Source organism: Sinocyclocheilus anshuiensis, unplaced genomic scaffold (assembly GCF_001515605.1).
Source record: "Sinocyclocheilus anshuiensis isolate Anshui unplaced genomic scaffold, SAMN03320099.WGS_v1.1 scaffold851, whole genome shotgun sequence".
NCBI lineage: Eukaryota > Metazoa > Chordata > Actinopteri > Cypriniformes > Cyprinidae > Sinocyclocheilus > Sinocyclocheilus anshuiensis.
Window position 1 is genome coordinate 351,688 of NW_015546052.1, and position 27,619 is coordinate 379,306.

At 36.5% G+C, this 27,619-nt stretch overlaps 2 protein-coding genes across 2 annotated transcripts in view; both read right to left on the bottom strand.

The window, feature by feature from the left end:
* The window catches only part of LOC107699202 (uncharacterized protein KIAA0930 homolog), a 14,850-nt gene extending 12,192 nt beyond the window's left edge, over window positions 1–2,658 (bottom strand). Inside the window, exon 1 of the mRNA XM_016500398.1 lies at window positions 2,412–2,658. Within this exon, the coding sequence (XP_016355884.1) occupies window positions 2,412–2,553 (142 nt within the window). The 5' untranslated portion in view covers window positions 2,554–2,658. The remainder of the gene's footprint in view (window positions 1–2,411) is intronic.
* Window positions 2,659–8,470: 5,812 nt separating this feature from the next.
* Window positions 8,471–27,619, bottom strand: part of LOC107699203 (glycosyltransferase-like protein LARGE1) — a 29,723-nt gene continuing 10,574 nt past the window's right edge. The window contains exons 3-15 of the mRNA XM_016500399.1: window positions 23,640–23,944; window positions 23,000–23,082; window positions 22,250–22,373; window positions 21,487–21,658; window positions 20,439–20,543; window positions 20,145–20,257; window positions 19,739–19,864; window positions 19,381–19,536; window positions 19,087–19,250; window positions 17,439–17,717; window positions 16,170–16,316; window positions 11,202–11,397; window positions 8,471–9,703 (exon numbers count right to left, since the gene is read on the bottom strand). Of these exons, the coding sequence (XP_016355885.1) occupies window positions 9,506–9,703; window positions 11,202–11,397; window positions 16,170–16,316; window positions 17,439–17,717; window positions 19,087–19,250; window positions 19,381–19,536; window positions 19,739–19,864; window positions 20,145–20,257; window positions 20,439–20,543; window positions 21,487–21,658; window positions 22,250–22,373; window positions 23,000–23,082; window positions 23,640–23,944 (2,168 nt within the window). The 3' untranslated portion in view covers window positions 8,471–9,505. The remainder of the gene's footprint in view (window positions 9,704–11,201; window positions 11,398–16,169; window positions 16,317–17,438; window positions 17,718–19,086; window positions 19,251–19,380; window positions 19,537–19,738; window positions 19,865–20,144; window positions 20,258–20,438; window positions 20,544–21,486; window positions 21,659–22,249; window positions 22,374–22,999; window positions 23,083–23,639; window positions 23,945–27,619) is intronic.

The following is a 27,619-nucleotide window of genomic DNA, read 5'->3' on the forward strand; positions in this document are numbered from 1 at the left end:
CACCTGTGGGATTTCACATTGAGCAGCATTAACTACACAGAGCCGTTGTTCACTGAGGAGCTGCGCAAAAAATCGTGCGAATATGGACGTGGTTTTGCGCAGCTCGTTAGTGAACAACGGCTCTTTGTAGTTAATGCTGCTCAATGTGAAAGCCCTCAAGTGATGGAGATTTACCGCTGATTACAGAACCGGCTTCACTGATAAGATGCGCGTTAAATATCGCATGCGATTTATCGTGCAGCCCTAATTACAACCTACTTCTTTCTTCTCTTCAGTTCCACTACAGCTACTGAAATTTTTCAGTTCTTCTACAGCTAGAAACAAATGGCAACTTCTATGGAATTTAATCAGAGTAGACAGTATAGTTCATCTGAGGCCTTCAGGCCTTAAGCCCCATTCACACCAAGAACGATAACTATAAAGATAACGATATTAGTCCACACCAGCGAACAATATCGTCTGTTTATTCTAAGCGCACATGCGTCTGCCGCTTTAAATTCTCGAGCTCGTTACAGCAGGATGGATTCTGATTGGCTGTCAATTTTTTATCGTTCATCAGCTGGAGAAAAATCGTTTTGAAAGTGATTCCAACTATATAGTTTCTCTGTGCCTTTATCGTTATAGTTGTGGTGTGGACTCTGCTATTCTTTAATATTGAGAACGATTTTTAGAACTATATCTTTATCGTTATCGTTCTTGGTGTGAACGGGGCTTTAAGGTCTCATTTTAATGTTCTGGGCCTTTTGTTGAGTTAATCGTATAGTTGTTGAGTTACTGTCAGATATTCTAATTTCAGGTCTGTTCCTTAAACAGAGCTTGCTTGTTTAACTGGATAATTTCAGAATAACTTGGCATAAAGTTGCAATATTTAATGCTATAGTTTATACCCAATGGTCAGCAAACAGGTTTTCTAAATATGATCTCTTCAATGGTAACACAACAGGATAAAGTTTTGTAATGCTTTGAAGCACAGAAAATCCCTGGTTTATTAACATATCCTGCATAATTAATTATCCAGCTAACCAAGCTGTGCGTAAATAACCGGATTGAGGGGAAAAAGTTGTAACATTTTAAAATAAGATGAAATTAAGTTAATGGAGTAGGTTAATACTGTACTTTTACAACATTTATTAATGTTGGTTAATGATAATATCTACATTTTTGCCATTTTAGATTTTTAACATTTTATGTTGTGTAAATTAACATTAGTCAATGTATTATGAACAAGCACAATGAACAATATTATAACTTAAGCATAACATTCTTCTAGAATAATAAAAGCTGTAAAAAGTTCATTATTAGTTTATAATACGTTAATGAAATGAGCTACTAAAGTGTTACCAAAAAAGACATGCGCCAAAGACAGCAAGAGATACTAGACGTGCCAGTTGTAACCAGAGGAAGATGTTCACAAAAGCAGAAGTGAAGAGCAGTGCAAAACGCCAAACATTAACAGTGTCGCACAGAGAATGAAATATTTAAAAGGGACAAATCATCAAAGAAAGACGACAGAGAGAGAGAGAATGAAGCACAAAGACCACATCAAAATCAAAGATGTTCTGAAAAAAATGGCTAAAATTACTTTCCTTTGTGCAGTCCAGCTTATCTGGTGAGGAGACCCGAACTATCTACAGTATATGATTTAGAATGAATAAGAGCGAGTCTGTTTGTTGTGAGCTTAGATGATGAATTTGTATGTGACATAAGTTACTCAGTAATCACCAGAACTCTGACCCTGACAACACAACACAGTAGTAATATAAGAGCAGCTATGGGATCTCTCCTCAGGGAATTTTCAGGATTTCAGTAAGGAAAGCTGGTCTTAATAGGGACAAACATGTACTCTGACAATATGAACCAAATAGGGTCAGTAGAACCTCAGCTTATCCTCAGATTACACTGTCATCAAAACCCTTGTCAATCTTTTCCATGTTAACAGGATGGAAAAACCCCAAGCCAAAGGGGAATGCCAATGAAATCAATAAGCCAAAATGTAATTTAATAAAGAATTTTATAAACATTTGGTCTATATTGTCAGTGTCATACATTACAGCATTTTCAACAGGTGTTAGCTAAGAAATACTTGTATTGTGATTTAATCAACCATAACATAAAGTAAAACATTTATATCTTGACGTTATCTGATTACACAGACTTACAGACATGTAGTCAAAAAGGACCGATAGATAGATAGATAGATAGATAGATTACAGGCGCGAGAGAGCGGCGGCACACCTCGTGAATTATGTCATAAAGGTGCATCAGCTGAAACAATAGCAGATGACCGCGGCCTGTTTTCGCCTTTGATCGTCATGATAAAATCAAGTCATGTTGACGTGTCTGCGGCGTTAATGAAGGACAGAGGCTGTGACAGGCTCGAGGGGTGAGTGTTTACTGCTGAATGTACTGACCCAGTCCGCTGAGGTCCTGTCTGACGTTCAGGCGGTTCCGCTCGTCCGCGATGGCCTTCAGCATGTGCTGCAGGGACTGGTCCGGTTCGGCAGGATCATCGCTCTGACTCGATAGAGCTGCCATAATGCGCGCGGATGTCATGACACGATCTCACCGCTCATCTCACATGAACCTCACAGACCGCCGTACATGACACAACCGAGCACAACAACACAAGCGCTCTGCACTTCCGACAGCGGCGACGCGTTGCGTCGGGAACACCCCGTGATGTCACGCCGTAGGCGTCATTTAAAGGGGGCATGCCACTTCTAATATTACTGATCGCTCTCACCCATAGACTGTACTTGCAATATTATGAGAATATGGAACAGTCAATCAATTGTATTCTTAAAAAAATATTTTATTCATTATTATGTAATACTATTAATGATGAACATGAAAGAAACTAAACACTCAAAACAAAAGGCAATTGAAACAAACATGCAGTTTCTTTCATGTTTTTAGTTAGGATCTTTGTGCTCCCCTCTTGTGTCTGAACCTTGTATTAAATTAATAGTTTGCTGAATATATTGAATGTGTTTGGTATACAGGCTTAAAGGGGTCATATGATGCTATTTTAAAGATCATTATTTTGTGTATTTGATGTAACAGAATATGTTGACATGCTTTAATGTTCAAAAAACACATTATTTTTCAAATACTGTACATTATTGTAGGTCCTCTATGCCCCGCCTCTCTCAAACACTTTGTTTTCAACAAAGTCCCTCCTTCCGACAAGCGCAGTCTGCTCTGATTGGCCAGCTGACCCAGTGCATTGTGATTGGCCGAACACCACAAGCACGCGTCAGAAATGTAACGCCCCTTACCATAATCGCGAGCTTCAGCTTTCAAAGTAAATATCAAGACAGTTAATAATGTTGTTAGTTTTACCAAGAGCTTGTAACACTCCAAAGAGAAAGGAACAATTGAAATCGCATCCCCTTTAATAAATATTCATAAATGGTAACTCTTTATTTTAAGGTGTCCTTGTTACACGTTACATGTACTTACTATTATAATAACAATTAATTATGCATAATTAATTGTTATTATAATAGTAAGTACATGTAGTTAATTAATATTACTCAGTACTTAAATGTATAAATTCACTGTAACAAGGACACCTTAAAATAAAGTGTATACTAATAAATTATATATATTTAATGTTATCACTATTGCTAATAATAGTAATTGGCAATTAAGTATTTTTTTGTTAAATAATTTAAACCATAGTGTCCCTTTTTTATAACATGACAACTACATTGTCATATTTGTTATATTTAATGTTCTATTCAATTGTCTGATTTCTCTAACATGTTCTCTCTAAAATGAATTAGAATTGTTTATAGTATTTCTTTAAAAAGGCAGACTTTTATTCTAATTTAGTCTATTGTTGTGACATTGAGTTTTGTTTTGTTTTCAAATTTGCCGACAAATTGTTCTAATGTGATGTTTAATTACATTTAATATTCTTGGCACTGATGTTATTGGTATATATCAGATTCACTATATTAGCATGCTGATTTAATACATATCAAAGCAAAAAATGACAGCTGTCTCTGAAATATTTGTTTTATATAAATTGATGTCACATTAATTTAGAGAATGACACTTCAAATTCTTTTTCAACAATTTATGCTTCAAATGGTTAGCAGATACATAAAGAAAATGCAATGAATGTATGAAATATTCAAACGGTGTGCTGCATTTGTTTGAAAAACATTGTTTTGCACTGTAACATCATGTATGTGACAGTAAATAAGCGGAAAAGACATGACATGATTTAATTCATGAGCAGTTTTATCAGTGTTATCCTGGAAATGTGGCTGTTTATATTCATATTAAACCCACGCATCAATCAGCTAGTGTGCACATACAGCTCTGCACATCAGTACTCACATACAACCTCAGAAAATACTGAAAAATAATGACACCGCTCCACAGCAACCATCTAAGTGAGCGCTCAGAACATCAGTAGTAACACTGCCACCTATGAAACTTGTATCCAGTATCCACATCAGAACATATCAGCACTAGAAGATTTTACTTAAAAAAAACAAAAAAAAGCCACACATAAATGTTGTCCAATATTAACATCTGCTGGTTTTACTTTTTACGTAGCAAATTCAGGAGACTGGGGCTAGTTGTCACAGGGAATACTGTAATTTTGTAATACAGGTCAACAAGTGAATTCAAAAGTACACTGACATTAGTCGTTTTCTATGATTTTTGTGTATGTGTCAAAATGCTTTAAGATTTAAATTCTCATGAAAAAGAATTTAAACGGCCTGACATATTACTCCATACAGTGTGACAACATGCCCCCGTACTGAATTAACTGTTGTTTTTTTTCCAGGACAGTACTGGTGAAAATATCTCAATAGCTTTCTCAAGATTATAAGGTGTATGTCTATATAGAAACTGACTTTAAAAATAAACCCACCCTGAGAAATAGTCACTAAAGTTATAAAAAAAAAAAAAAGGGACAACTAGCCCAGGTCTGCTCTAATGGACCTGTAACTCTTGAATATGAGCAGCACACATTCATTGCGTAGTATAAACAGAATATGTTTGTATCTGCTCGCATTAGGCCCAAAACTTACTCCAAGCAAGTATGTAAACACAAACACTTCTTCCAAAATGTGTCAAAATCCAACTGGTAATGCAAGTGCGTTCTCAGCTTTGCCACAAGGGAAAGCTGAGAAAGCAGCTTTGCCATAGGACATTAGCATGAACGGTCTATGGTCCGTTCCAAATAATAAAATAACACAAAATAAAGCAGCAGTCCTGTGGCTGAGGTCAACTTAAAAAGATGATCTCACAGGCAAACTGTAATGCACACGACACAGACTGTAGCCTATTAAAAGCACTTCATTAATACCGCAGTAAACACACATACGCTGCCAAGATGCCTGTTGAAGAACGCATAAAATTCGCATTAAATATTGTGTACAAACATCTTGAAAATATCTGATTCACAAAAATTCACAATCATAAATGTGATAAACTGCTGAATGTCAGACAGGAAATGTTCTAGAGACGTATGGCATATGAAAACTTATACATAGATGTCTCTGCAACGTTGAGTTTGTGTGCTGTCAGGGTGGCAAAAAAGGCAAAATATCAGCTGATAATTCAGTGAGAACAGGAGCCTGAGTCAGACTTAATGTTGGCTGATAGTCTGTGTACAAAGTAACTACAAAACGCACTCATGACACGTTCTGCTACTGCATCAGCATCAACTCCCTCTATCTTTGACAAATTATGAAGAAAATGACTAAGTCTTGGTTAATTAAGCCTGCAATCAAGCGCATAAGTCTGTTAGTGTGGTGTGTGATGCCCTCTGATGGAGAATGACAGTCAGTAACACTTAAATATCCATCTCTAATGTGTCAATGATGTGTTCACTTTGGCCTCTCATTACTTATTATTGCCAGTCCAATGAATGAAGATCCCCGTTTATTACATTTGTTCACATCTGCACTGAGAATGAACACACATCCAAATACTTCACCACACATAACAACTGTCAACACTGAGAAAGAAACCTTGAATCATGAGAGAGCGAGAAAGAACGAGAGTAAAAAGACAGATTGTGGGAGAAATTGTTGAAATAAAGAGACAGACAGATATAACGAGATATAAATAGTTTGTTATAAAAAGACAGATTGTGGGAGAAATTGTTGAAATAAAGAGACAGACAGATATAAAGAGATATAAATAGTTTGTTAGATATAGGTGGATTGTTAGACAGGCAGATCATTTAAAGAGAGTGAGAGAGACAGATTGTCAGGCAGACAGAGAGATATAGATAGATTGTTAGACTGGTTGCTACACAGAGATATAAACTGACAGTGATTGTTAGACAGACAGACAAATATAGCCAGTGTTGGGGAAAGTTACTTTTAAAAGTAATGCATTACAATATTGCGTTACTCCATAAAAAAGTAACTAATTACGTTACTTAGTTACTTTTTATGGAAAGTAATGCGTTACGTTACGTTACTTTTTAAATCTGGACAGGGCTTGCTTGTTTGTTTTTAAAATAAGAGAGCTGTCAATCAATAAATTGGAAAAAGAAAAAGTAACTCAGATATTCTCTTGTAAATTAAAAAGTAATAATACTTTACTAGTTACTTGAAAAAAGTAATCGGATTACGTAACTCGCATTACCCCCAACACTGAATATAGCCATTGTTAAACAGATACGGTTATAGGCAGACAGAGAGGCAGAGAAATATAGCCAGATTGTTTGACAGAGACTGTTAAAGATATTGTTAGACAGATGGAAAGAGACAGCGAGAGATGCAGACAAACAGATGTAAAGAGATATAGACAGATTGTTAGATAATGAGACAAACATAGACATTATTAAAGATATAGGCAGACAGAATGGAAGAGAGACAGATAGATGCTTAGTTATAGAGTTTGTTAGAGATATAGAGAGATATAGACAGTGTTAGATAAAGATATAAACAATGTTAAACAGATATAGGCAGAAAAGCAGGAAGAGAGATATTCAGTGGGTATAGAAAAGAATCACCCCCTTTGAAATAATCACATTTTGTTGCTTTGCAGCCTGAAATGAAGACGGACACAGTTTTGGTTTTATCCAGCTGTATTTACTCAGTGCAACTTATAACAGTAACAAGTGAAAGATATAAGACCAACATGTCAGAAAAAACAACAACAAAAACAAACAGAAAAAAAAAAAACAATCACTGAGTTGGAAAAAGGATCACCCCCTTTGTGTCAGTATTTTGTTGAACCACGTTTTGCTTTAATTACAGCCTTTAGTCTGTTGGGATATGTCTCTGTCTCTACTAACTTTGCACATCTAGACTTTGCAATATTTGCCCACTCTTCTTTGCAGAACTGCTCAAGTTCAGTTACATTTGATGGGGAGTGTTTGTGGACTGCAGTCTTCAAGTCATTCCACAGATTTTCAATGGGGTTTAAGACTGGGCTCTGACTAGGCAATGCAATGAAATTCAACTTTTTCTCCTTCAACCACTGTGTGGTCAGTTTTGCTGCGTGTTTTGGGTCATTGTCATGTTGGAAGGTAAACCTTCTTCCCATTGACATCTTTCTGGCAGAGGGCAGCAGATTATCTGCAAGAATTTGATGGTATTTTGCCCCATCCATTGTTCCTTCTATCCTGAGAAGTGCTCCAGGCCCTGCTGCAGAGAAACACCCCATAACAGGATATTACCACTTCCATGCTTTACTGTATAGGAATGGTGATATTTGGATGGTGAGCTGTATTGGATTTCCGCCAGACATACAGTATTATTTGTTGAGGCCAAATAATTAAATTTTAGTCTCATCTGACCATAACACCTTTTTGGCCTCAGAATGTTCTAGGTGTGTTTTTGGCAAAGCTCAGTCGTGACTGCATGTGGCCTTTCTTGAGGAGTGGCTTTTTTCTTGCACCCCTCCCATACAAGCCACATTTGTGGAGAATTTGTAATATTGTTGTCATATGCACACAATGACAGCTCTTTGTCATAAATTCCTGCAACTATTTCAGAGTTGCTGTAGGCCTCTCGGTAGCCTCTCTGACCAGTTTCCTCCTGGCTCTTTCATCCATATTGGAGTGACGTCCTGATCCAGGGACGGTCTGTGTTGTACCAAATACCTTCCACTTCTTAATAATAGACTTCACTGTGCTTCTAGGCATTGATAAAGCCTTTGACATTTTTTTTTGTATCCATCTCCTGACTTGTGCCTGTCCACAACTTTATCCCGGAGATCTTTTGACAGTGTCTTGCCACCCATAGTTGATTGTTTGCTTCAGTTGCACTACCAAGGACTGAAATGCTCCAGGAAAGCTCTTTTCATGCTGAGCTGATCAAAATGACCACAGCTGATAGTCAAATGGCTTTGTGTGCCACTGAGTAGGTGATTAGCTACACCTGATTGAATTTACAAGTCATTTTTGGGAGGGGGGTGATCCTTTTTCCAACGTTGTGATTCTGTTTTTTTTATTTTATTTAATTTTTTTCCTGACAGGTTGGTGTTATATCTTTCACTTGGATGTTACAAGCTGCAGTGAGTAAATACAGCTGGATAAACAAAAACTGCGTCGTCCTTCATTTCATGCTGCAAAGCAACAAAATGTGATTATTTTAAAGGGGGGTGATTCTTTTCTATACCCACTGTAGATACTAGATGGTTAGACAGTCTGTTAGACAGAAAGGTATAGACAAAAATATAGAAAGACTGTTAGATATAGACATCAAACAGAATGAGATATAGACAGCTAGAGAGGCAGAGAGATACAGATTGTTAGATGGACCGTTTGTTAGAGATATAGACAGATTGTTAAACAAACAGATGTAGAAATAAAGATACTGCTAGATAGACAGCCAAACAGATTGTTAGACAGACAGAGGTACAGACAGACAGACTGATTGTAGAGATGAATAGACAGACAGAGAGACAGAGGCAGACAACTAGACAGAAAGACATGAGATTGATTGACAGGTAAACAGACCAATAGACAGACTCTTAGAAAGAAAGATGCAGACAGACATATTGCTAGACAGACAAACAGAAAAAAAATTGACAGATACTATATAGACAAGCAGAAATACAGATGGATGGTTAGAAACAGAGGTAGAGAGAAACAAAAAGACTGACAGACAGGCAAGCAAATAGTTAGAAAGGCGGAAAAATAGACTGAATGACAGGTTGACAGAAAGACAGACAGATTCAAGGCTTTAATCTGAAGTGCATCAGTGTTGCTGTCCATCATTTATAAGTAACAACAGACCTTATTTATTCTAGAAGTTTCCATTTGTAGGATCTGCTCTCCTTCTCACAAAAGTTCATCAATGACTTCTAATCAGCAGTTTATTTCTCGGCATCTTTGTCAAACACCACTGATAAACGTCTTATCGGATCCCTGAATGAATGGATGATCACGAACCGTGCCTCCTAATGACCCTGCAATCTCAGTTTCACTGAACACATCCATAAAGGCGCTGTCACACAGCACTCCTTCATCAGCTCATGGCAGTTATTTTATCGGTTCGCTGAACAATGTGCTCGGCTAGCTGTTGTTATCCACTGTCATGTATTTGAGAGCGGCGAAACCGTAACGCCGAGACATATTCTGCTGAAACTCCTCCTTCAGCGTCTTCAGACAAGCGCGGTACTGTTTGTTAGAGCGAAACTTGGTGATGTCAAAACTGGGCGCGTGGGGCATGTGGATCATGTAGGCGTTGGGCAGAACCACAAACTCGTACTCCTAAAAATACACAACAAACAACATTTTGCATGCTGAAAGATCAGTTAATTTCCAGAAAATAAGACCAGAAACTAAACAAAAAGGGATTTATTTAATGCAGCCTAATTACATCACAAAGCATAACATATTACTGAAACTAAGTTCAAGACCTGTAATGTCTTAAGCTAGAAATCATTTCACTCAATTCCACTGAGGATTTGTTTAGGACATTTGCTTGATTTATTTTTATTTTTTTTACAGAATTTTATATTTTAAGATTCTTTTAAGAACAGAGAGTTGTTCAACCAATTCAGTGTTTGAGGAAGTTCAAGACTGACTGATTCATGACCTTTAACCATTCCACTAAAAAGAACAGTTCTTATCATACTCAATTCAGACAGCAAACTTACATTGCACAAACACTCACACAAAATATATTTTTTGTGTTATAGAAATAGTTTGATTTACATTGGTCAGAAGAGAGAAAGATGTCAAATTTGCCATCATTCCCTCAGTCATTACATTAAAAACACTCATACAGCAGCATTAACTAGTTTCTGTAATTTAATGGCACGTTTATATCACAAACTATAGTGTTATAAATGTACATTCAATAAAAAAAAAACTATAAAAACTTTTACGATGTTAATTACGATGTCAAAATGCATCATCGCAATCTGGGAAAAAGGTCCATTTAAGGAACAGTTAATGAAAAAAAAATTTAATTTGTTGAAAATTTGCTTACCCTCAAGCCATCCGAGATGTAAATGAGTTTGTTTCTTCATCGGAAGAGATTTGGAAAAATGAACCATTATGTAATGACACTTGGTTACCAATGGATTCTCTGCATGAAGTTCCAAAGGCTGATAAAAACATCACGATAATCCACACGTTTCAAATATATCAGTTAACAGATCTATCATTAACATCTTGTAAAGTGAAAAGCTTTATGTTTGTAAGAAACAAATCCATCATCAGGTGTTTTAACTTTTAAACCGCCACCTCAAGTCAATCCCTGTTGTCCTCTCACATCAAAATGCACCAACATGTTTGTTTAGAGCTGTTTTGGACTGTTTTTGCTTGTAAATGTCACTTAATCTGTACATATGTCTCTCCTGATTCAGATTAGACAACATTTTCACTAGAAAAAGCAATATTATGGATAGAGGAATCATATTTTAGACAGAAGCAATGATTTGAAGTTAAAAATGTCTTGATGGATGTGTTTATTACGAACATGCAGCTTTTAAATTCACAAGACATGAATTGATTAACTTGATGACAAGTCATGTGGATCACTTGTGGAGTGTTGTGATGTTTTTATCAGCTGTTTGGACTCTCATTCTGACGGCACCCATTTACTGCAGAGGATCCATTGTTGAGCAAGTGATGTAATGCAAAATTTCTCCAAATCAAATCTGTTTCAATGAAGAAAAACTCATCTACTTCTTGGATTGCCTGAGGGTAAGCAAATTGTCATTTTTGGGTGAACTATTCCTTTAAAGAATGTAAGTGTTACCTGAGCGTCCAGCTCCATGATGTGAGCTACTTTATTCCACCCAAACCCCACAAAGCGCCGGTCATACTCTGGGCATTCTCGTCTGACCATTACATACGGCTCAAAGTCGGCCTCCCACTGAACTCGGTATGGTGTTGTAGCAGTTCTCCATTTGGCAAAGTCTGTTGGAGCGTGACCTTTTGTCCAGACATGATATCTGTGGACAAGCAAATTACTTCACTTTATTAAGTCAATATTGACTTTATTAAGTTATTGTAAAACTGTCAAGAATTCACTAAATAAATAAAATAATAAATATATATTATTTAGATAAGTTTGTGATTGGTTGGTTGGTTCAATCGATTAATTGATATTAACTGATTTAAAAGAATCATGAATGATTCAGTCACATCTGAGAAAATCTCATCTGCCATTCATTTTGAATTAATTAATTTGATTTAAAAAAAATAATTAATTTTTTTTTTCTTAGATGAATCACCTGAATGTGAACAGAGTGCCCATGTCGAGTTGTGACAGGAGCTCTGCTTTTGATTTGGGAAAGGACAGCCGATAGCGCAGAGTTTCAAATGCTGGAACCACAAGAGCCTTTTTAGTGTTCCCCATATCAAGCTGAACAAGCTGAACCCTGAGACAGAAACAAGATGGATTACTTGTAGAACGGACTGTAATGGATTGTACTCTTGTTACTCTTGTACTCACAACCTAAGAACATTTTGTTGGCACCAAAAAAGAAAAACATGCTTTAATATACAGTATATGGGTTTTCACTCTTGTATTTCTTATGATTTCCGAACAAAATGAGTTTTGCAATCAGCTTTAATCAGATACAATAGTATCTTACTTTACTTTACTTTGTTTGAAGCAAACATGCACTCCAGAGTTTGTTTTCAGTCACAGATCCGTGTACGATTGCAGATTTTTTTCTCTGTTATGTTATGACTTTCCTTTCCTTTTTCCCCCTCACATTATATTTAAAAAGTGCCAATTTAAAAATGTTTTTGAGCACATGATTTAATCAGAGAAAAAATTCTCTCAGTCTTTATCAGTATTCCATTATATTGTCAAGCTCAGTTGTTCATCACTGTTTTAGGTGATTTTCTTTAAAGAAAAAAAGTCCAATAATGTTGACAATATACGACAAAATATAGTGATACAAAAGCATCACTACATTCTTGCATTGCCTGCATAATTTTACCCCAAAACATTCTGAAAGTAGCTGTAACAACAAATTTAGGATTGTGGGTAGTTTATGATTCTGTCATTGAAGAAGCCATGTTTATTGAGCCCTAATTTGAATATTGTGATGACGTGTCCATCTGTGATGGTCCTACAATATTTGTGTTGATTATGATTGTTTGGGCCTTAAAGTGAAAAAATATGATTTGTTGAAATGAGTAACATTTTCAAACAAAAAAGATAAAAAAAAAAAAAATAATAATAATTCTCAAATTGTACCTGAGAATACCCCACATCGAGTTGAATACCGAAATTAAATTTGCTTTTACAATATACAAAATATTTTAAGAGAACTGTCATGTTTTGTTGAATTATAATGAGTGATTTGTTGTACAAAACACCAAAATGGAGTGGCAGTACCAGAATGTACTCGGTTCCTATTAAAATATATGTATTTAAAATGTACTGTGACTGGTTTGAAGAATGTAGCACCTGGGACTTAGTTTAGATGAGATGAAACTAAAATCGCCCCAACATCATTTTACAATTCTAAATTTAGGTTTTGTCTCACCTGAGGTACTCATAGAGTCCATACATGGGCAAAAAGTCAATATCCGACAGAAACATGTAGGGTGTGTTGACCTGCCCCATAGCAACATTACGCAGCAGGTTAACAGGGTAGAATTGGCCTTCTTTATAGACTATGTGATATCCCACGTTGCTCCTGCTCATCAGGACCTCAGAGCCCTGAGCGTATCGCAGGAACTGCTGGGCTTCAGCGTCTGAGAGGTAGAGAGCCAGACTGATGGGCCCTTCCCAGTGTTTACAGATGGCCTCTAGCATCTGAAGTCTGGAACAAGGAAACACTCCAGTAACTGACCAAAAATATATAATATATACAATTTTATACAGTGGGTCTGAAGCAACACACATTTGGTTTATATCCTTTTGCTTCAATGACAAAAGCACTGGTGCTGACGTGAGCAGTTTTGGAGCTCATACTGGATATATTTCTCTTATTTGTCAGCATATCATTCCTATGTACCTTATGGTGTTTACATAATAAAAAACTGTTATTGATAACTTTACGTTTATTTCACATAATGTAAATTCTCTGATATTTTAGAGTGTGGTTCATTATGATACAGCATATTAAGTTTGTGCGGCAAGTTAATTGGTGTACCAATAAATAATTTTATAGAGCATTCATATTTTTATTCATGTATAGTCAAAAAATTCTTCAGAACTGAGCATAACTAAAAATATATATATAAATCGCTTTTTCAGACCTGATCATACCCTAATATTTCCAGGTTATCTCAAAACTGTGGAAAAGTATACACAACAGTTTGACATACTAAATGGACTGCAATTCTGTCCCTCAGAGCCTCACTTTCATTCAAGTCAAACTAGATGTGGCATCTACTCTGACAGCCTTATTGCCCTTGAGTGCTGTAACTTGGCTGTCAAAGAGGTTATGCCCTCAAAGATGACAATGAATTGTATCCCACAGTGTTGACAAGGACGATAACCCTCCGTCACTGGCACTGACTGATGTGTAGGTTTTATCTGGGATTCTGGGGTAGCCTATACTTGCCTGACTAAATGCAGCCATCCTTCATTACACTGATCACAAAAGCTGTGAAGCTTTGACTCAATACATTTGAATCGGGTTTATTTCCAGAAGCAATTTGCCAGTTAATGTCATCAGTGTGATTAATGATGACAAAGCAGCTTAATTTAAATGAGTTCAGCCCAAAGCGTGAATGCCACTGAGTATGATCAGAAGTAGATTATAGGATACAGTGTGGTTCATTTAGCAGCAAACTAATCTCAGTGTTCATTTACAACATTAACACAGCCACTGTTACAGTTGCATGTTTATTCAGTTAAAATAATATTCAGTTTCCTTTGCATCAACAAAACTGTAGGACTTATGATTAGATGAACCGTTTTGGGCCATATCTATGAAGTCCCTAAAGTAACATTTGTCATTAAGGACCTTTGAAAGCTTTTAAAATCTTCAAAAACATCCAATTAAAACACCAACAATATTTATATTATATTATCAGTCATGTTAGAAAATACAGAACCCTTAACGTGAAACCATCTTTCACATTTGCACAAGAAAATTTCACACAAAAATAAAATTAAATAAGCACTTTACATAGACAAAAGTTGTTGTTGTTTTTTTGTGGCACCGCAATAGCTACATGTGAGGGCTCCCTATATAGACTTATTTAAAATAACTGCCAATTTTATTAAGAATCACTCCAGAAATATTGTTTATGAATTTACGATACAATTGAAAAACAGAATGCCATTAAGGACCCGGCTGAAGTCTTACTCAAGGAATATTCCATAAGTTCAACTGACAGCACGATAGCGAGCTGGTGTATAACAATATTATTAGTGTTTACATTACGAGATTTTCAAGCAATGATACGGTAACTGTCTCAGAAAATACTGTTGTCATTGGTCAGCGTTTTTTTCACTGACTGAACATGTTCAAAATGTTTTTTTTTTTTCTCAGATCATGGAATGTTTGAAAAATAACATACAAAAATCTGGTGTTGGTCTGTGTCTGTCAGTGTAGTGTGAATTAGTCTAAAGAGCACCAAAGGGACAATTATTGTGTGTTGTCAAGTCAACAAGTCTGAAGGAAAGTAGATGCGTATGCACAGGTAAGCTTCTCTGTTCAGTTGTATTTTTGGTCACACTTTATTTTAAAGGGGTCAGCGGATGGCAATTTTCCACAAGATGATATGATTCTTTAGGGTCTTAATGAAAAGTCTATAACATACTTTGGTTAAAATATCTCAATGGTAGTGTAAAACAACACCCTTTTTACCCTGTCAAAATCAGCTCTGTTTTCAGTAACCCGTTTTAGTGCATGTTCCTTTAAATGCTAATGAGCTCTGCTGACCCCACCCCTCTTCCGTGGAGTGACCAGCCGTTCTCATGAGACTGTTTACTTTAGCCGCGGAACTTGCTAACTAGCACATTATTCGGAAAGGTGATTTGCAAAGATTTATGAAAAAGAAACTTATACTCACTTCTTCTGTAGGTGAGGCTGGATCACGAATGATTCGCGCAAACATAAATGCATTTAGGTAGATCGGGGGGCGCATTCCCTTCAAAAATAAAGGTAAGCCACTGCATCTTCAGCGGCTCAGATGTCGGGAGTAAATGACGACTGCTATGTTCATTATTACATCCAACATCAAAACACCTCAATCACTTAGGAGTCATTCTTGTCTACTCCTGCTCCGGCGTCAAAACAATGGCGGCCTGATGGCAGCTCCCTCAGGGTGGGTCTAAGGTAAAACACTAGTGTCAACAATCAACAATTGTGGGAGGGCCTGGGTCTGTGTGCCTTTTGTCCAGACATGATATCTGTGGACAAGCAAATTACTTCACTTTATTAAGTCAATATTGACTTTATTAAGTTATTGTAAAACTGTCAAGAATTCACTAAATAAATAAAATAATAAATATATATTATTTAGATAAGTTTGTGATTGGTTGGTTCAATCGATTAATTGATATTAACTGATTTAAAAGAATCATGAATGATTCAGTCACATCTGAGAAAATCTCATCTGCAAATATATATTATTTAGATAAGTTTGTGATTGGTTGGTTGGTTCAATCGATTAATTGATATTAACTGATTTAAAAGAATCATGAATGATTCAGTCACATCTGAGAAAATCTCATCTGCCATTCATTTTGAATTAATTAATTTGATTTAAAAAAAATAATTAATTTTTTTTTTCTTAGATGAATCACCTGAATGTGAACAGAGTGCCCATGTCGAGTTGTGACAGGAGCTCTGCTTTTGATTTGGGAAAGGACAGCCGATAGCGCAGAGTTTCAAATGCTGGAACCACAAGAGCCTTTTTAGTGTTCCCCATATCAAGCTGAACAACCGATTTCCTGAGACAGAAACAAGATGGATTACTTGTAGAACGGACTGTAATGGATTGTACTCTTGTACAAATCACATTCACAGCCTAAGAACATTTTGTTGGCACCAAAAAAGAAAAACATGCTTTAATATACAGTATATGGGTTTTCACTCTTGTATTTCTTATGATTTCCGAACAAAATGAGTTTTGCAATCAGCTTTAATCAGATACAATAGTATCTTACTTTACTTTACTTTGTTTGAAGCAAACATGCACTCCAGAGTTTGTTTTCAGTCACAGATCCGTGTACGATTGCAGATTTTTTTCTCTGTTATGTTATGACTTTCCTTTCCTTTTTCCCCCTCACATTATATTTAAAAAGTGCCAATTTAAAAATGTTTTTGAGCACATGATTTAATCAGAGAAAAAATTCTCTCAGTCTTTATCAGTATTCCATTATATTGTCAAGCTCAGTTGTTCATCACTGTTTTAGGTGATTTTCTTTAAAGAAAAAAAGTCCAATAATGTTGACAATATACGACAAAATATAGTGATACAAAAGCATCACTACATTCTTGCATTGCCTGCATAATTTTACCCCAAAACATTCTGAAAGTAGCTGTAACAACAAATTTAGGATTGTGGGTAGTTTATGATTCTGTCATTGAAGAAGCCATGTTTATTGAGCCCTAATTTGAATATTGTGATGACGTGTCCATCTGTGATGGTCCTACAATATTTGTGTTGATTATGATTGTTTGGGCCTTAAAGTGAAAAAATATGATTTGTTGAAATGAGTAACATTTTCAAACAAAAAAGATAAAAAAAAAAAAAATAATAATAATTCTCAAATTGTACCTGAGAATACCCCACATCGAGTTGAATACCGAAATTAAATTTGCTTTTACAATATACAAAATATTTTAAGAGAACTGTCATGTTTTGTTGAATTATAATGAGTGATTTGTTGTACAAAACACCAAAATGGAGTGGCAGTACCAGAATGTACTCGGTTCCTATTAAAATATATGTATTTAAAATGTACTGTGACTGGTTTGAAGAATGTAGCACCTGGGACTTAGTTTAGATGAGATGAAACTAAAATCGCCCCAACATCATTTTACAATTCTAAATTTAGGTTTTGTCTCACCTGAGGTACTCATAGAGTCCATACATGGGCAAAAAGTCAATATCCGACAGAAACATGTAGGGTGTGTTGACCTGCCCCATAGCAACATTACGCAGCAGGTTAACAGGGTAGAATTGGCCTTCTTTATAGACTATGTGATATCCCACGTTGCTCCTGCTCATCAGGACCTCAGAGCCCTGAGCGTATCGCAGGAACTGCTGGGCTTCAGCGTCTGAGAGGTAGAGAGCCAGACTGATGGGCCCTTCCCAGTGTTTACAGATGGCCTCTAGCATCTGAAGTCTGGAACAAGGAAACACTCCAGTAACTCACCAAAAACATGTAACACAATTTTATACAATAGGTCGACACCCATTTGGTTTATCTCCTTTTGCTTTGACAAAACATGCTGACGTGAACAAAATCTAATGATTATAAACTTATTAAACAACAATACTACTACTACTACTACTACTGATAATAATATCCAAATAGAGCTGTTTTGGAGCTAGTATTTGGCATATCACCGCTGTGAGACATGGTGTTTACACAGTAAAAAATAACTATTCATAACTTTTTTACATTTTAGTATTAATAAAATAATTCTTTATCATTCTTTAGAACTGAGCATAGAAAAAAAATAAATCACTATAGATTTTCCAGACCTGATCATGCCCAAATATTCCCAGGTTTTCCCAAGAATGTGGAAACCCTAACGATTTTAATTAAGTATATACACAGTAGTCTGACTAAACGGACTACACTTCTGTCCCTCAGAATCTAACTTTCATTCAAGTCAAACTAGATTTGGCATCTACTCTGACAAACGTTTTGCCCTTGAGAGCTATAACTTGGCTGTCAAAGAGGTTATGCCCTCTTTGACAATGAATTGTATCCCATAGTGTTGACAAGGACGATAACCCTCCGTCACTGGCACTGACTGATGTGTAGGTTTTATCTGGGATTCTGGGGTAGCCTATACTTGCCTGACTAAATGCAGCCATCCTTCATTACACTGATCACAAAAGCTGTGAAGCTTTGACTCAATACATTTGAATCAGGTTTATTTCCAGAAGCAATTTTCCAGTTAACGTCATCAGTGTGATTAATGATGACAAAACAGCTTATTTTAACTGAGTTCAGCCCAAAGCGTGAATAGGACTGTGAGTGATCAGAAACAGATTATAGGATACAGTGTGGTTCATTTATCAGGAAACTAATAGTGTTTTTTATTTAGTTTAATAAACTTTAATAAACACGCTTTAATAAACAAGTCTTAAATGTAGAATTATTACAAGTGCTTTTATAAAATTATAAGCTTCTCATTTCTGCTTTTAAATCCTCCAATTGGCCCAATTCACATCCATTCAAACTGTATCACTCTAATCTAGGTTTTTTCTTTTTTTTTTCTTTAAAAACAACAAGGGACAAATTAAATGACTTTTTGTTAATCAACATTATGCTGCAAATGCTGTCGATTGAGCTTAGCTTGTATAAACGGACCCAAATATTTCTTTGAAAGCTCTTAAATGACATCATCCTCCGGGAAGTTTTGATCAACTTGATTTAATGTGCCTTATAAAAGGCTCTATTTAGCATCATGTATTAAATATCTGTTGGTGAGGTGATATGTGCATCTTTATAGAAAGTAAATGTAAGTGTGTTTTCTTACCTGTCCATAGACAGCTGGGCCACCAGTGTCACGTCAGTGTTATCTAAGTCTGGTTTGTACTCATAGTGCAGGAAATAGACATGTGTGCGGTGGACTGTGAAGCGCTCCCGACGAAACTCATAACATGGGTCATCTTCATCCAGCTCAGACAGGGTCTTTTGGAGCTGCAAGGATATTAAGAAAACAAGTGTTATTCCATCATGCTGCCTGAACAAAACCAAAAAAATCATTGCAGACCTCTGAAACAATAAAACCAGCAGTTGCCAACATGAAGCACAGTGAAGTGAAACGCACATTCTCTGAGTTGTGGTCCGTTTCGCTGGGACAGCCAAAGAGCTCTCGCCTCAGCAGATTCCCATCATACTCCAGGAATGTCAGATAGAGATTCCTGAAGAACTCCACATGTTTGTTCTTTACACGCAGTTTCTTCGGAGAGTTCCAGTGAATCACCTGCACAATCAGATGAAGAAGTTCAGAAATGTGGACCCTGCTTGACCTCTGTCTCAAACTGAACTGCTTGTGTTTCTTTATGCAGAAGTAACAATTCTATATTAAGCACACATATACATATACGGGGCAGCTACAGAAGAAATTGTTGTTTGTCTTCTAGCATAAGTGTGAGCTCCCATTTTTGTCTCCACAGTGATGTCACCTTGAGGTCGGACACATCTTTGTAGCACTTTTCGGAACGGGTGTGATCCGATAGCTGAACATTCCAAAAGCAGGGCAGCTGGTGCACCAGGAATGGGTTCTGCTTGATCACAGCATTGAAGATGTCCTGCAGGCACAACATTGTCAACTGTCATTTTGATATGAAGTTCCTTTAATTTAAAATATATTTCACCCAATGTTTGTGTTCCATATGTTTAGTAGGTATCTCAGGTTTAGCTTAGCGACTTTATAACATCAAACTCTAGAGTCTCCCATGTGCTTCTCATGAGAAACTATTTGTATGATGCATTCATCATACCAATGTCTCTAGTGAGTTGCACAATACATTATGTTCTCCTGTCTTAAGTAGACAGCAGGTCAGATTAAAACAGAGCTTATGTGTTTACCTGATCAGCGAGTGATGTAGACAGCATGCTCATGAGCTCTCTCTCTGCCGTCAGCCGCCACATCTGCTCCCACTTTAGCTTCCTCAATCGATCCAACAACAGCAGAATCACACCTTCAAAACAAACACAACATCATTTGTTGGCCATTACACTAATTAACACTTATAAAATAATGTCATTGTCCAGTTCAAAATCACAAAAACATGATTTAATTCATCAGGAACTTTAGTGTTTGTTTTAAAACTGGTCTTCCCCTTCAGATAAGCCAGATAATCAGAAACCTGGCTGGCGTACCGGTGTTAAAGCCTCTGCCTAACGCTGGCCATGGCCGATGGTTCTTCCACAGGTTCCCCAGGTACCAATCACTCTGATTCTCCACCAAACCAAGAACCTGCTGACCTGAAATGCACAAACACCCCCACAGTGACATCAATGCGTCTGTATTGACTGATCGGTAGCATCTAAGTTACGGTGAACTATGGACAAAAATCTGTGTAGTTCATTTAAAGCTCTCACGTGTGTTTTAGTCAATGACATAGGAAAAGGAAAAATCTTTTAAAAATCTGCTTTAAAACAAATGTACTATTTTGTATTTATGTTGGATTCATATGGTTTTGGAAAACTACAGTAATATTTTCAACTCTAAAAATGTCATGTGGTGCCCAGTATCAAGTAAAAAAGTATTTTCCCTTACACATTGAATAAATGTGAGTGTATACATCTAATAAAAAAAAAATTAAAAAAAACATTTGTTTTTCAGGTAAAAAGTAGTTTGGGGAGTCACACCACATGACATGAAGATCAGAACAAATGGTCAATAAGACAAGGACAGCTCTAGCTTTCCTAGCATACATTCTTCAAGACACAGTAATCAAATGTATTCAACAACAGTGTGTCGTTGTTTCTAAGCAACAGGATTTCACGTCAAAGGCCGGTACAGTTCGCCAACCCGCATTTGGCTGGTGATGTGTGCATATGCCAGTCATGGGCCAATGTTCTGTTGATAAAGCTTCAGGCATAAGATCAAATGTAGTTAGTCACAAAGGCTGGTTCATTACTGAAATCACTGATCACTGTGGTTGCTGCGGTCAGTGTCTGGTGGAATAACCTGTGACATTATTGATCTGAGCTGCAAACATGTGCCTCATTTAACATTAATGATAGTCTCAACTGACAAAACGTTGTCTTGTTATGGCAAGTATTTCTGTGGGATGCACACAGTTTTCACAGGTTTTCTGATCTTCACCAGCCACAAAACTTGAATTATTTAATTAACAACATTAGTGAATATCAAATGACAAATAAACGTAATAATTTCAAATGAATGTTAACTCAAAAGTACCTTTGAACTTGTGGAAAACGACCCACAGCTCAGCGATGTCTGTGGCAAAGGTGATGTCAGTATCCAGGACGATGACCTTCTGTAGGTTAGTGGGCAGTGTCTTGGTCAGCACCAGCTTCATCAGGCCGTAGATGCCAGAATAATGCTTGTTAGGGATCCAAGAGACCTCAGACTGATAAACACACAAAGAGCAAATATGAAACATCAAATGAAATCAAAAACTGCAAGACCGCAACAAAGAAAAAAAAAAGAAGCAAGGAACAAATAATCATCAAGGGACTCAAATGTATGTAATATCACAGCCTTTCAGAGGGTAACAGTCAGGTTCTGGACATAAAAATCTGAATTATTTTTGCAAAGTCTTGCATGTTCACACCCAGACTAACCAAATTGGTTTTCATGCTGGAGCTAGTACTCAGCTGGGGGATCTACAAATCTCTCTGGAAAATATCCAGTGAAAGCAGCAGAGCATTGTATGTAGTACATACAATTAAGTGTCACAGTGTTTTACATGTCAGACGTGTGCATTCGGATTATTGATGTATAAATTCGCACATTACAGAGCACCAGCAAAGCGTAAGAAAAGATTACGGTTAGAAATAGCAAATATTAACACTGCTCTGATTCATTGTTAAATTATTTGCCTATATGACAGAGCCTATTACTCCCTTGTACGACTGACAATTGTTAACAGTTTTAGTTACATTAGAGTTACATTACATCACTGTTGAGGTCTATTGAGCAAACCAGTATCCGCACAAACCTTCAGCTCATCAGCGTCATAAAAGTTTACATGAACGGCCGGCACCATCCAGGTGTGGAAGAGATCAGCCAGGATCTTCCGAGCGATGGAGTCCGTGATGAAATGGAAGTGGAGAGGGTTCCGTCTGACACACAAAGAGAACAAACGTTTCCTGTCATTTCATATTGACTAATTCACCCAAAAATGAAAATTCTCATATAATTTATTCACTTTTCATTACTTTTTATTATATACAAAAAGCTAGGATATTCAGAAATTCACCTACTATGCCAAAAAGGTCATTAGATTGAAATATCATTAGGAATAAAAGATATCATCGTCATTGCTGGCTGAACTCTTGCTTTTTTCCTTACAAACTAAGATGAGTGTAATACTGGCACCACAATAAAACCACAACAGCACAGTAAAGTAATTTGACTGCATGTGATAAAACAGTGAAAAGTCATTTTATACACTGCATTACTGGAGGGTGTATAAGCAGAGAGCAGCATATCAGTAAAGCTGATGATGAAACCTAATTCTAGCTTTACTACTTTTTACACTGCATTGTAGAATGAAAGAAATTTCAGTCTTACCAATAACACTTACAAAGCACTTGGACACTCGAGCTCTGTTCAAAAACTTACGGAGCTACATTGCTGTCTAAACATGCAGCAACCTCCTAAGGCAGCATCCTAGCTGAATACTGCTCACTGTAGGGAGCAGTGAATATCCTGTGAATGTGGACACAGCCACAAACTCTAAATTTACCTGTGAAACAGAACTGACTTGACCAAAGTGACAACATCTCTGCTCGCATTGTACCCCGCACACACAATGGCAATATGAATGGTCTGTGACGAGAAAGACAAGTAGTAATTAGAACAGTTTGAAGCAGCATTGATGCGTTCAGTGTCTCACCACGAGCGGCCCGAGGGGGCCTGGCAGAAAAAGGGCCACTTCAGTCCCTGTACCCCCTTCACCTTTCCGATTTCTACCGAGGGGGGAACCCCCCCAGAACGCATTTTCTACCGAGGTCCCCTCTGGTGCCGACTCCATACATTGCAGTTCACAATTTCAAAATATGCCACTACAATTTTATGAAATCACATCTTATTCAAATACACAAAGTAGGGAAATGCCAACGAACAGAAACTGTTTTCTGGAAAGAAAATTAAGACATAATTCTAGGTTGCTATACAGTTTCTAGGGTTTCTCAATGGTTGCTAGGGTGTTATGCAGTTGTAGAGTGTTCTGGGTGGTATCTGTGGTGTTGTCTGGTCACTTAGTTAAGAAACAGCACATCTCTCCTCAACAAAACATATGATTTGAGGAAGCTGAAGATGTCAGGGTTAGAGTCTTGATAGTGTGTGAATCTGTTCAGCGTAAGGTCCTGATTCAGGATACTAACCTCACATTTGTTCACCACAGGCTGAGGCACACAGTCCGAGCTGTTGCCCGAGGCAACTCCTTTTTTAGCCTCGCTATCACCTGTACCCTCTTCTGTGGAATGGGTGTGTAACTGGTTGCCTTGGCGACTGTTGCTATGATGGCTGCTATGTGTTGGAACCCTGGGTGGCAGGCTAATCTCTCTCCGCAGCGCATGGTTATGTTCTTCCACATCTCGTAGCTGCAGCTCCAAATCCTGATGCTCAGCAGCTGCTCCGATCAGCACAGATGACTGAGGATCCAGCGGCGACAGAGGCAATGGTTTGACTGAGGGGCAAACACACAGACAGTCGAGGATCACTAAACATCTGTACAGCAAACCACAACTACTGCACTAAATCTGTTAATTGTCCATCTTTTGATTGCAGATGTCACTTTTTTAAGGAGTCTGATTTGAAAAAAAAAATACAAAAATAAAAAACATACAGCGCTTGATTCACAAATGAATGGCTCTTAAACAGATTATTTTAATCAATCACACATACACATATTAAATATTTATTTTATAAAAAAATATATTATTAACAAATATAACAAAGTATTTTTTATTTATTTATTTTTAATTTTTTTACGATAACAAATAAATTATTCCTAAATTCCCTAGTAAATAAACTGAATACTTGAAATTCATTCACTGTGCATATAAAAAATAATTACATGTTGAGATACTTGCATACTTGTGTTCATTAATATGAAATTAATGTCTCAGTTGTCAATTGGTCTTACCCACATATTGAAGACCACAAGTGCAAGAAAGTAAATTTCAGCTGTAAATAATTGTAATATACCTTCTGAATTAAGTAAAAACAAATACAATTTAAGGAGATCTGAAGGATCTAAAATATATTTAATAGTATGACATTAAAAGAAATTGAGTACGCTGCAAATCCCAATAATTCAACAACTCATCACCACAATGGTAACCATCAAAACTGCCACAGAATCCCCTATAAACGATTATTTAACACTAACAAATCTCCCAATATATCAATCTTGTGTGATAATACACAAACACTTTACTTCAACATTTACACACCTAATACAGTCAAAAGCAATGCATGATGGAGAAAAATAGATTCTCCCCCTCTGCGGTCAGTTGTTAATTTTGCCTATAGGTCATGAGGTTTATCTATGCAACTCACTCAAATTTTTGAGCTGTTAAAGTTAAATATGAAGAATATTCAAAGCGAATGAGCAATAATTGTAGTTCTTGAAACAGATCAGTGTAACCACTCCGTTTTCAAATATTTTGATTAAAATGTACCAAAAATATTAAGGATATCTTAAAAATATAATTATATTTGATATAATCAAATGCTAAGTTCTTTTTGTTGCATTTATTTTAGTATGTTCAATTTAAACAACCACTTAAAATACATTGAGATATTTAATTAAGGTAGTACAGCTTTTTATTTTTGTGATATGTACAATTGCACTGAATTATTTTTAGAGTGTATTTGATATAATCGAGGTTGCTTGCTCATATGTTTAAAAAGTTTTAAAACACGAGCTGATAACGTTTCACAAAAATGTTTGCTTACCATTTGAAAGCAGCAAAACTCTATGTAACCAAATGGCAATTATTATATTTGTCTTTAAAAAGGTATTTCTAAGCACAAACTGCGTTAACAGGAATGTACTGCAAGAACACTTCAGAATGTGTAGAGCAGGGGTCTCCAACACGTCGCTCATGAGCTACCAGTAGCTCGTGGCCTGATTGAAGGTAGCCATATCGGCCTGTGGTTATTTTGATTATCCCGTTTCATATTTTTATTATCATTAAACCCGTATTTGATTATCGCGATTTGAAAACTCAAGTAAATATTGTTCAGCTTTAATCTTAATTTAAGTTATTAAGAGTCTCAGACAGGCGCAACATGCAGAGTAGTTTCGTTTTGTGTGAAAGCATGACTGAAGGCAGACTGCTGAGGGAAAGAATGTATATGTATATGAAAGAATGTATGATTAAATTATTTGTATGAATGCATAATAGGAAACTGACTGTCTTCAGAAAAGTTTTGATGGCATTTGCTTTCCATTTTCCCTCAGTGTAATGAGTAATAAAGCAGTGTTTAGAAGCACAGCACAGCTTTGTTTACAGCTGTTACCATGGAAACAGCTCTGTTCTGCTCAGTGTTGCCAAGTCCGCGGTTTTCCTGCAGAATTGGGCTACTTTAACACTGCTGCCGCGGGTTGTTCTTCATATCCACGGGTTGAAACGACCCCAATAACGTGACATTTAGCCCCTAAAATGCGAATTTTACCAGGGGAACCCTGCCAAAAAACCTGTATTTTATCCCCCGGAATGCATTTTTTTCGGGGTACCCCCTCGAAACAATTGGGCTAGTTTTGGGCAGGGGTTAAAGCAAAAAAAAAAAATCCTGAGCCTGAACTTTTTTCCGGGGGTTGGGGGTTGCGGGGGCGAACATACACAGGGTTATTTGGCAAACAAAAATTAACATTATTTGAAAATGATTTTCCTTGAAACTAACTACACTGAACAAAATTATAAACGCAACACTTTTGTTTTTGCCCCCATTTTTCATGAGCTGAACGGAACCCTGCCAAAAAAAACTGTATTTTATCCCCCGGAATGCATTTTTTTCGGGGTACCCCCTCGAAACAATTGGGCTAGTTTTGGGCAGGGGTTAAAGCAAAAAAAAAAAAATCCTGAGCCTGAACTTTTTTCCGGGGGTTGGGGGTTGCGGGGGCGAACATACACAGGGTTATTTGGCAAACAAAAATTAACATTATTTGAAAATGATTTTCCTTGAAACTAACTACACTGAACAAAATTATAAACGCAACACTTTTGTTTTTGCCCCCATTTTTCATGAGCTGAACTCAAAGAAAAAGTCTTAGATCTTTGAGTTCAGCTCATGAAAAATGGGGGCAAAAACAAAAGTGTTGCGTTTATAATTTTGTTCAGTGTAGTAACGTATCTGCCATTAGCCCTTGACAGGCTCAGTCTACAGATTATGGTGGGATATTTGAAACAGCAATACCAGGAAAGTTTACTCACTACATATGGTGCAAACACATGTACCATTTAGGATGCTTTTGATATCAAGTTTTGCTGGTTAGCTTTGTCCTTGACAGGGTACAAGATGACCTACAATCTAAAACATTAAATTTCAGAAATTGTTTTGTTCAAAAGAAATAATGGTAAATTAAATACTAGGAAATGAATATAAAATAAGAAAAGGTACAAGATGACCTACAATCTAAAACATGAAATTTCTGAAATTGTTTTGTTCAAAAGAAATAATGGTACATTAAATACTAGGAAATGAGTATAAAATAGGAAATATACAAAGACAGTTTACTACAGAAAACTACAGTTCAGTTCAATTAACAACAACAGAAACATTAAAATGGTCCAAGAACTGGTAACTTAAACAGGGTTCGTACAGATACTGTAAAATAAAATTCCAGGACTTTCAAGGACTTGCACTACTTTTTTGGTTTTCAAGGATGCAAAAAATGCAATGAATGTGGCAACTTTAACATTTGAAAGAATACTATGGCAAAGTTATCGCTTTCCTTATTCAAACTGATTTTTTTTCATGAATATATGATTGACCTAAAGAATAAAGCTATATCATACACTTGGAAAATTATGAGCTTTATCACGCTCACAGACACTAGGGGTGTGACAGGTGAGACAAAATGCAGAAACTTGATTCACTAGAATGAGACAATGTTTTAATACTTTAAGAAATGTTCAAATGACAAAATATTTGTCTTTTAATCACAAAAAGTAAAACAATGCACTTGTATTTTGAAATGTTTTAACTAATCGAGGGCTTAAAGCTGCAGTCCATAACTTTTTTGTGTTCAAAATTTATATAATAAGCGAGCACACCATGAATCCATTTTCCAAACAGTGTTTTTGGCTTGTCCTGAATCACTACGGTACACCTATAATAAGTGTTTATATTC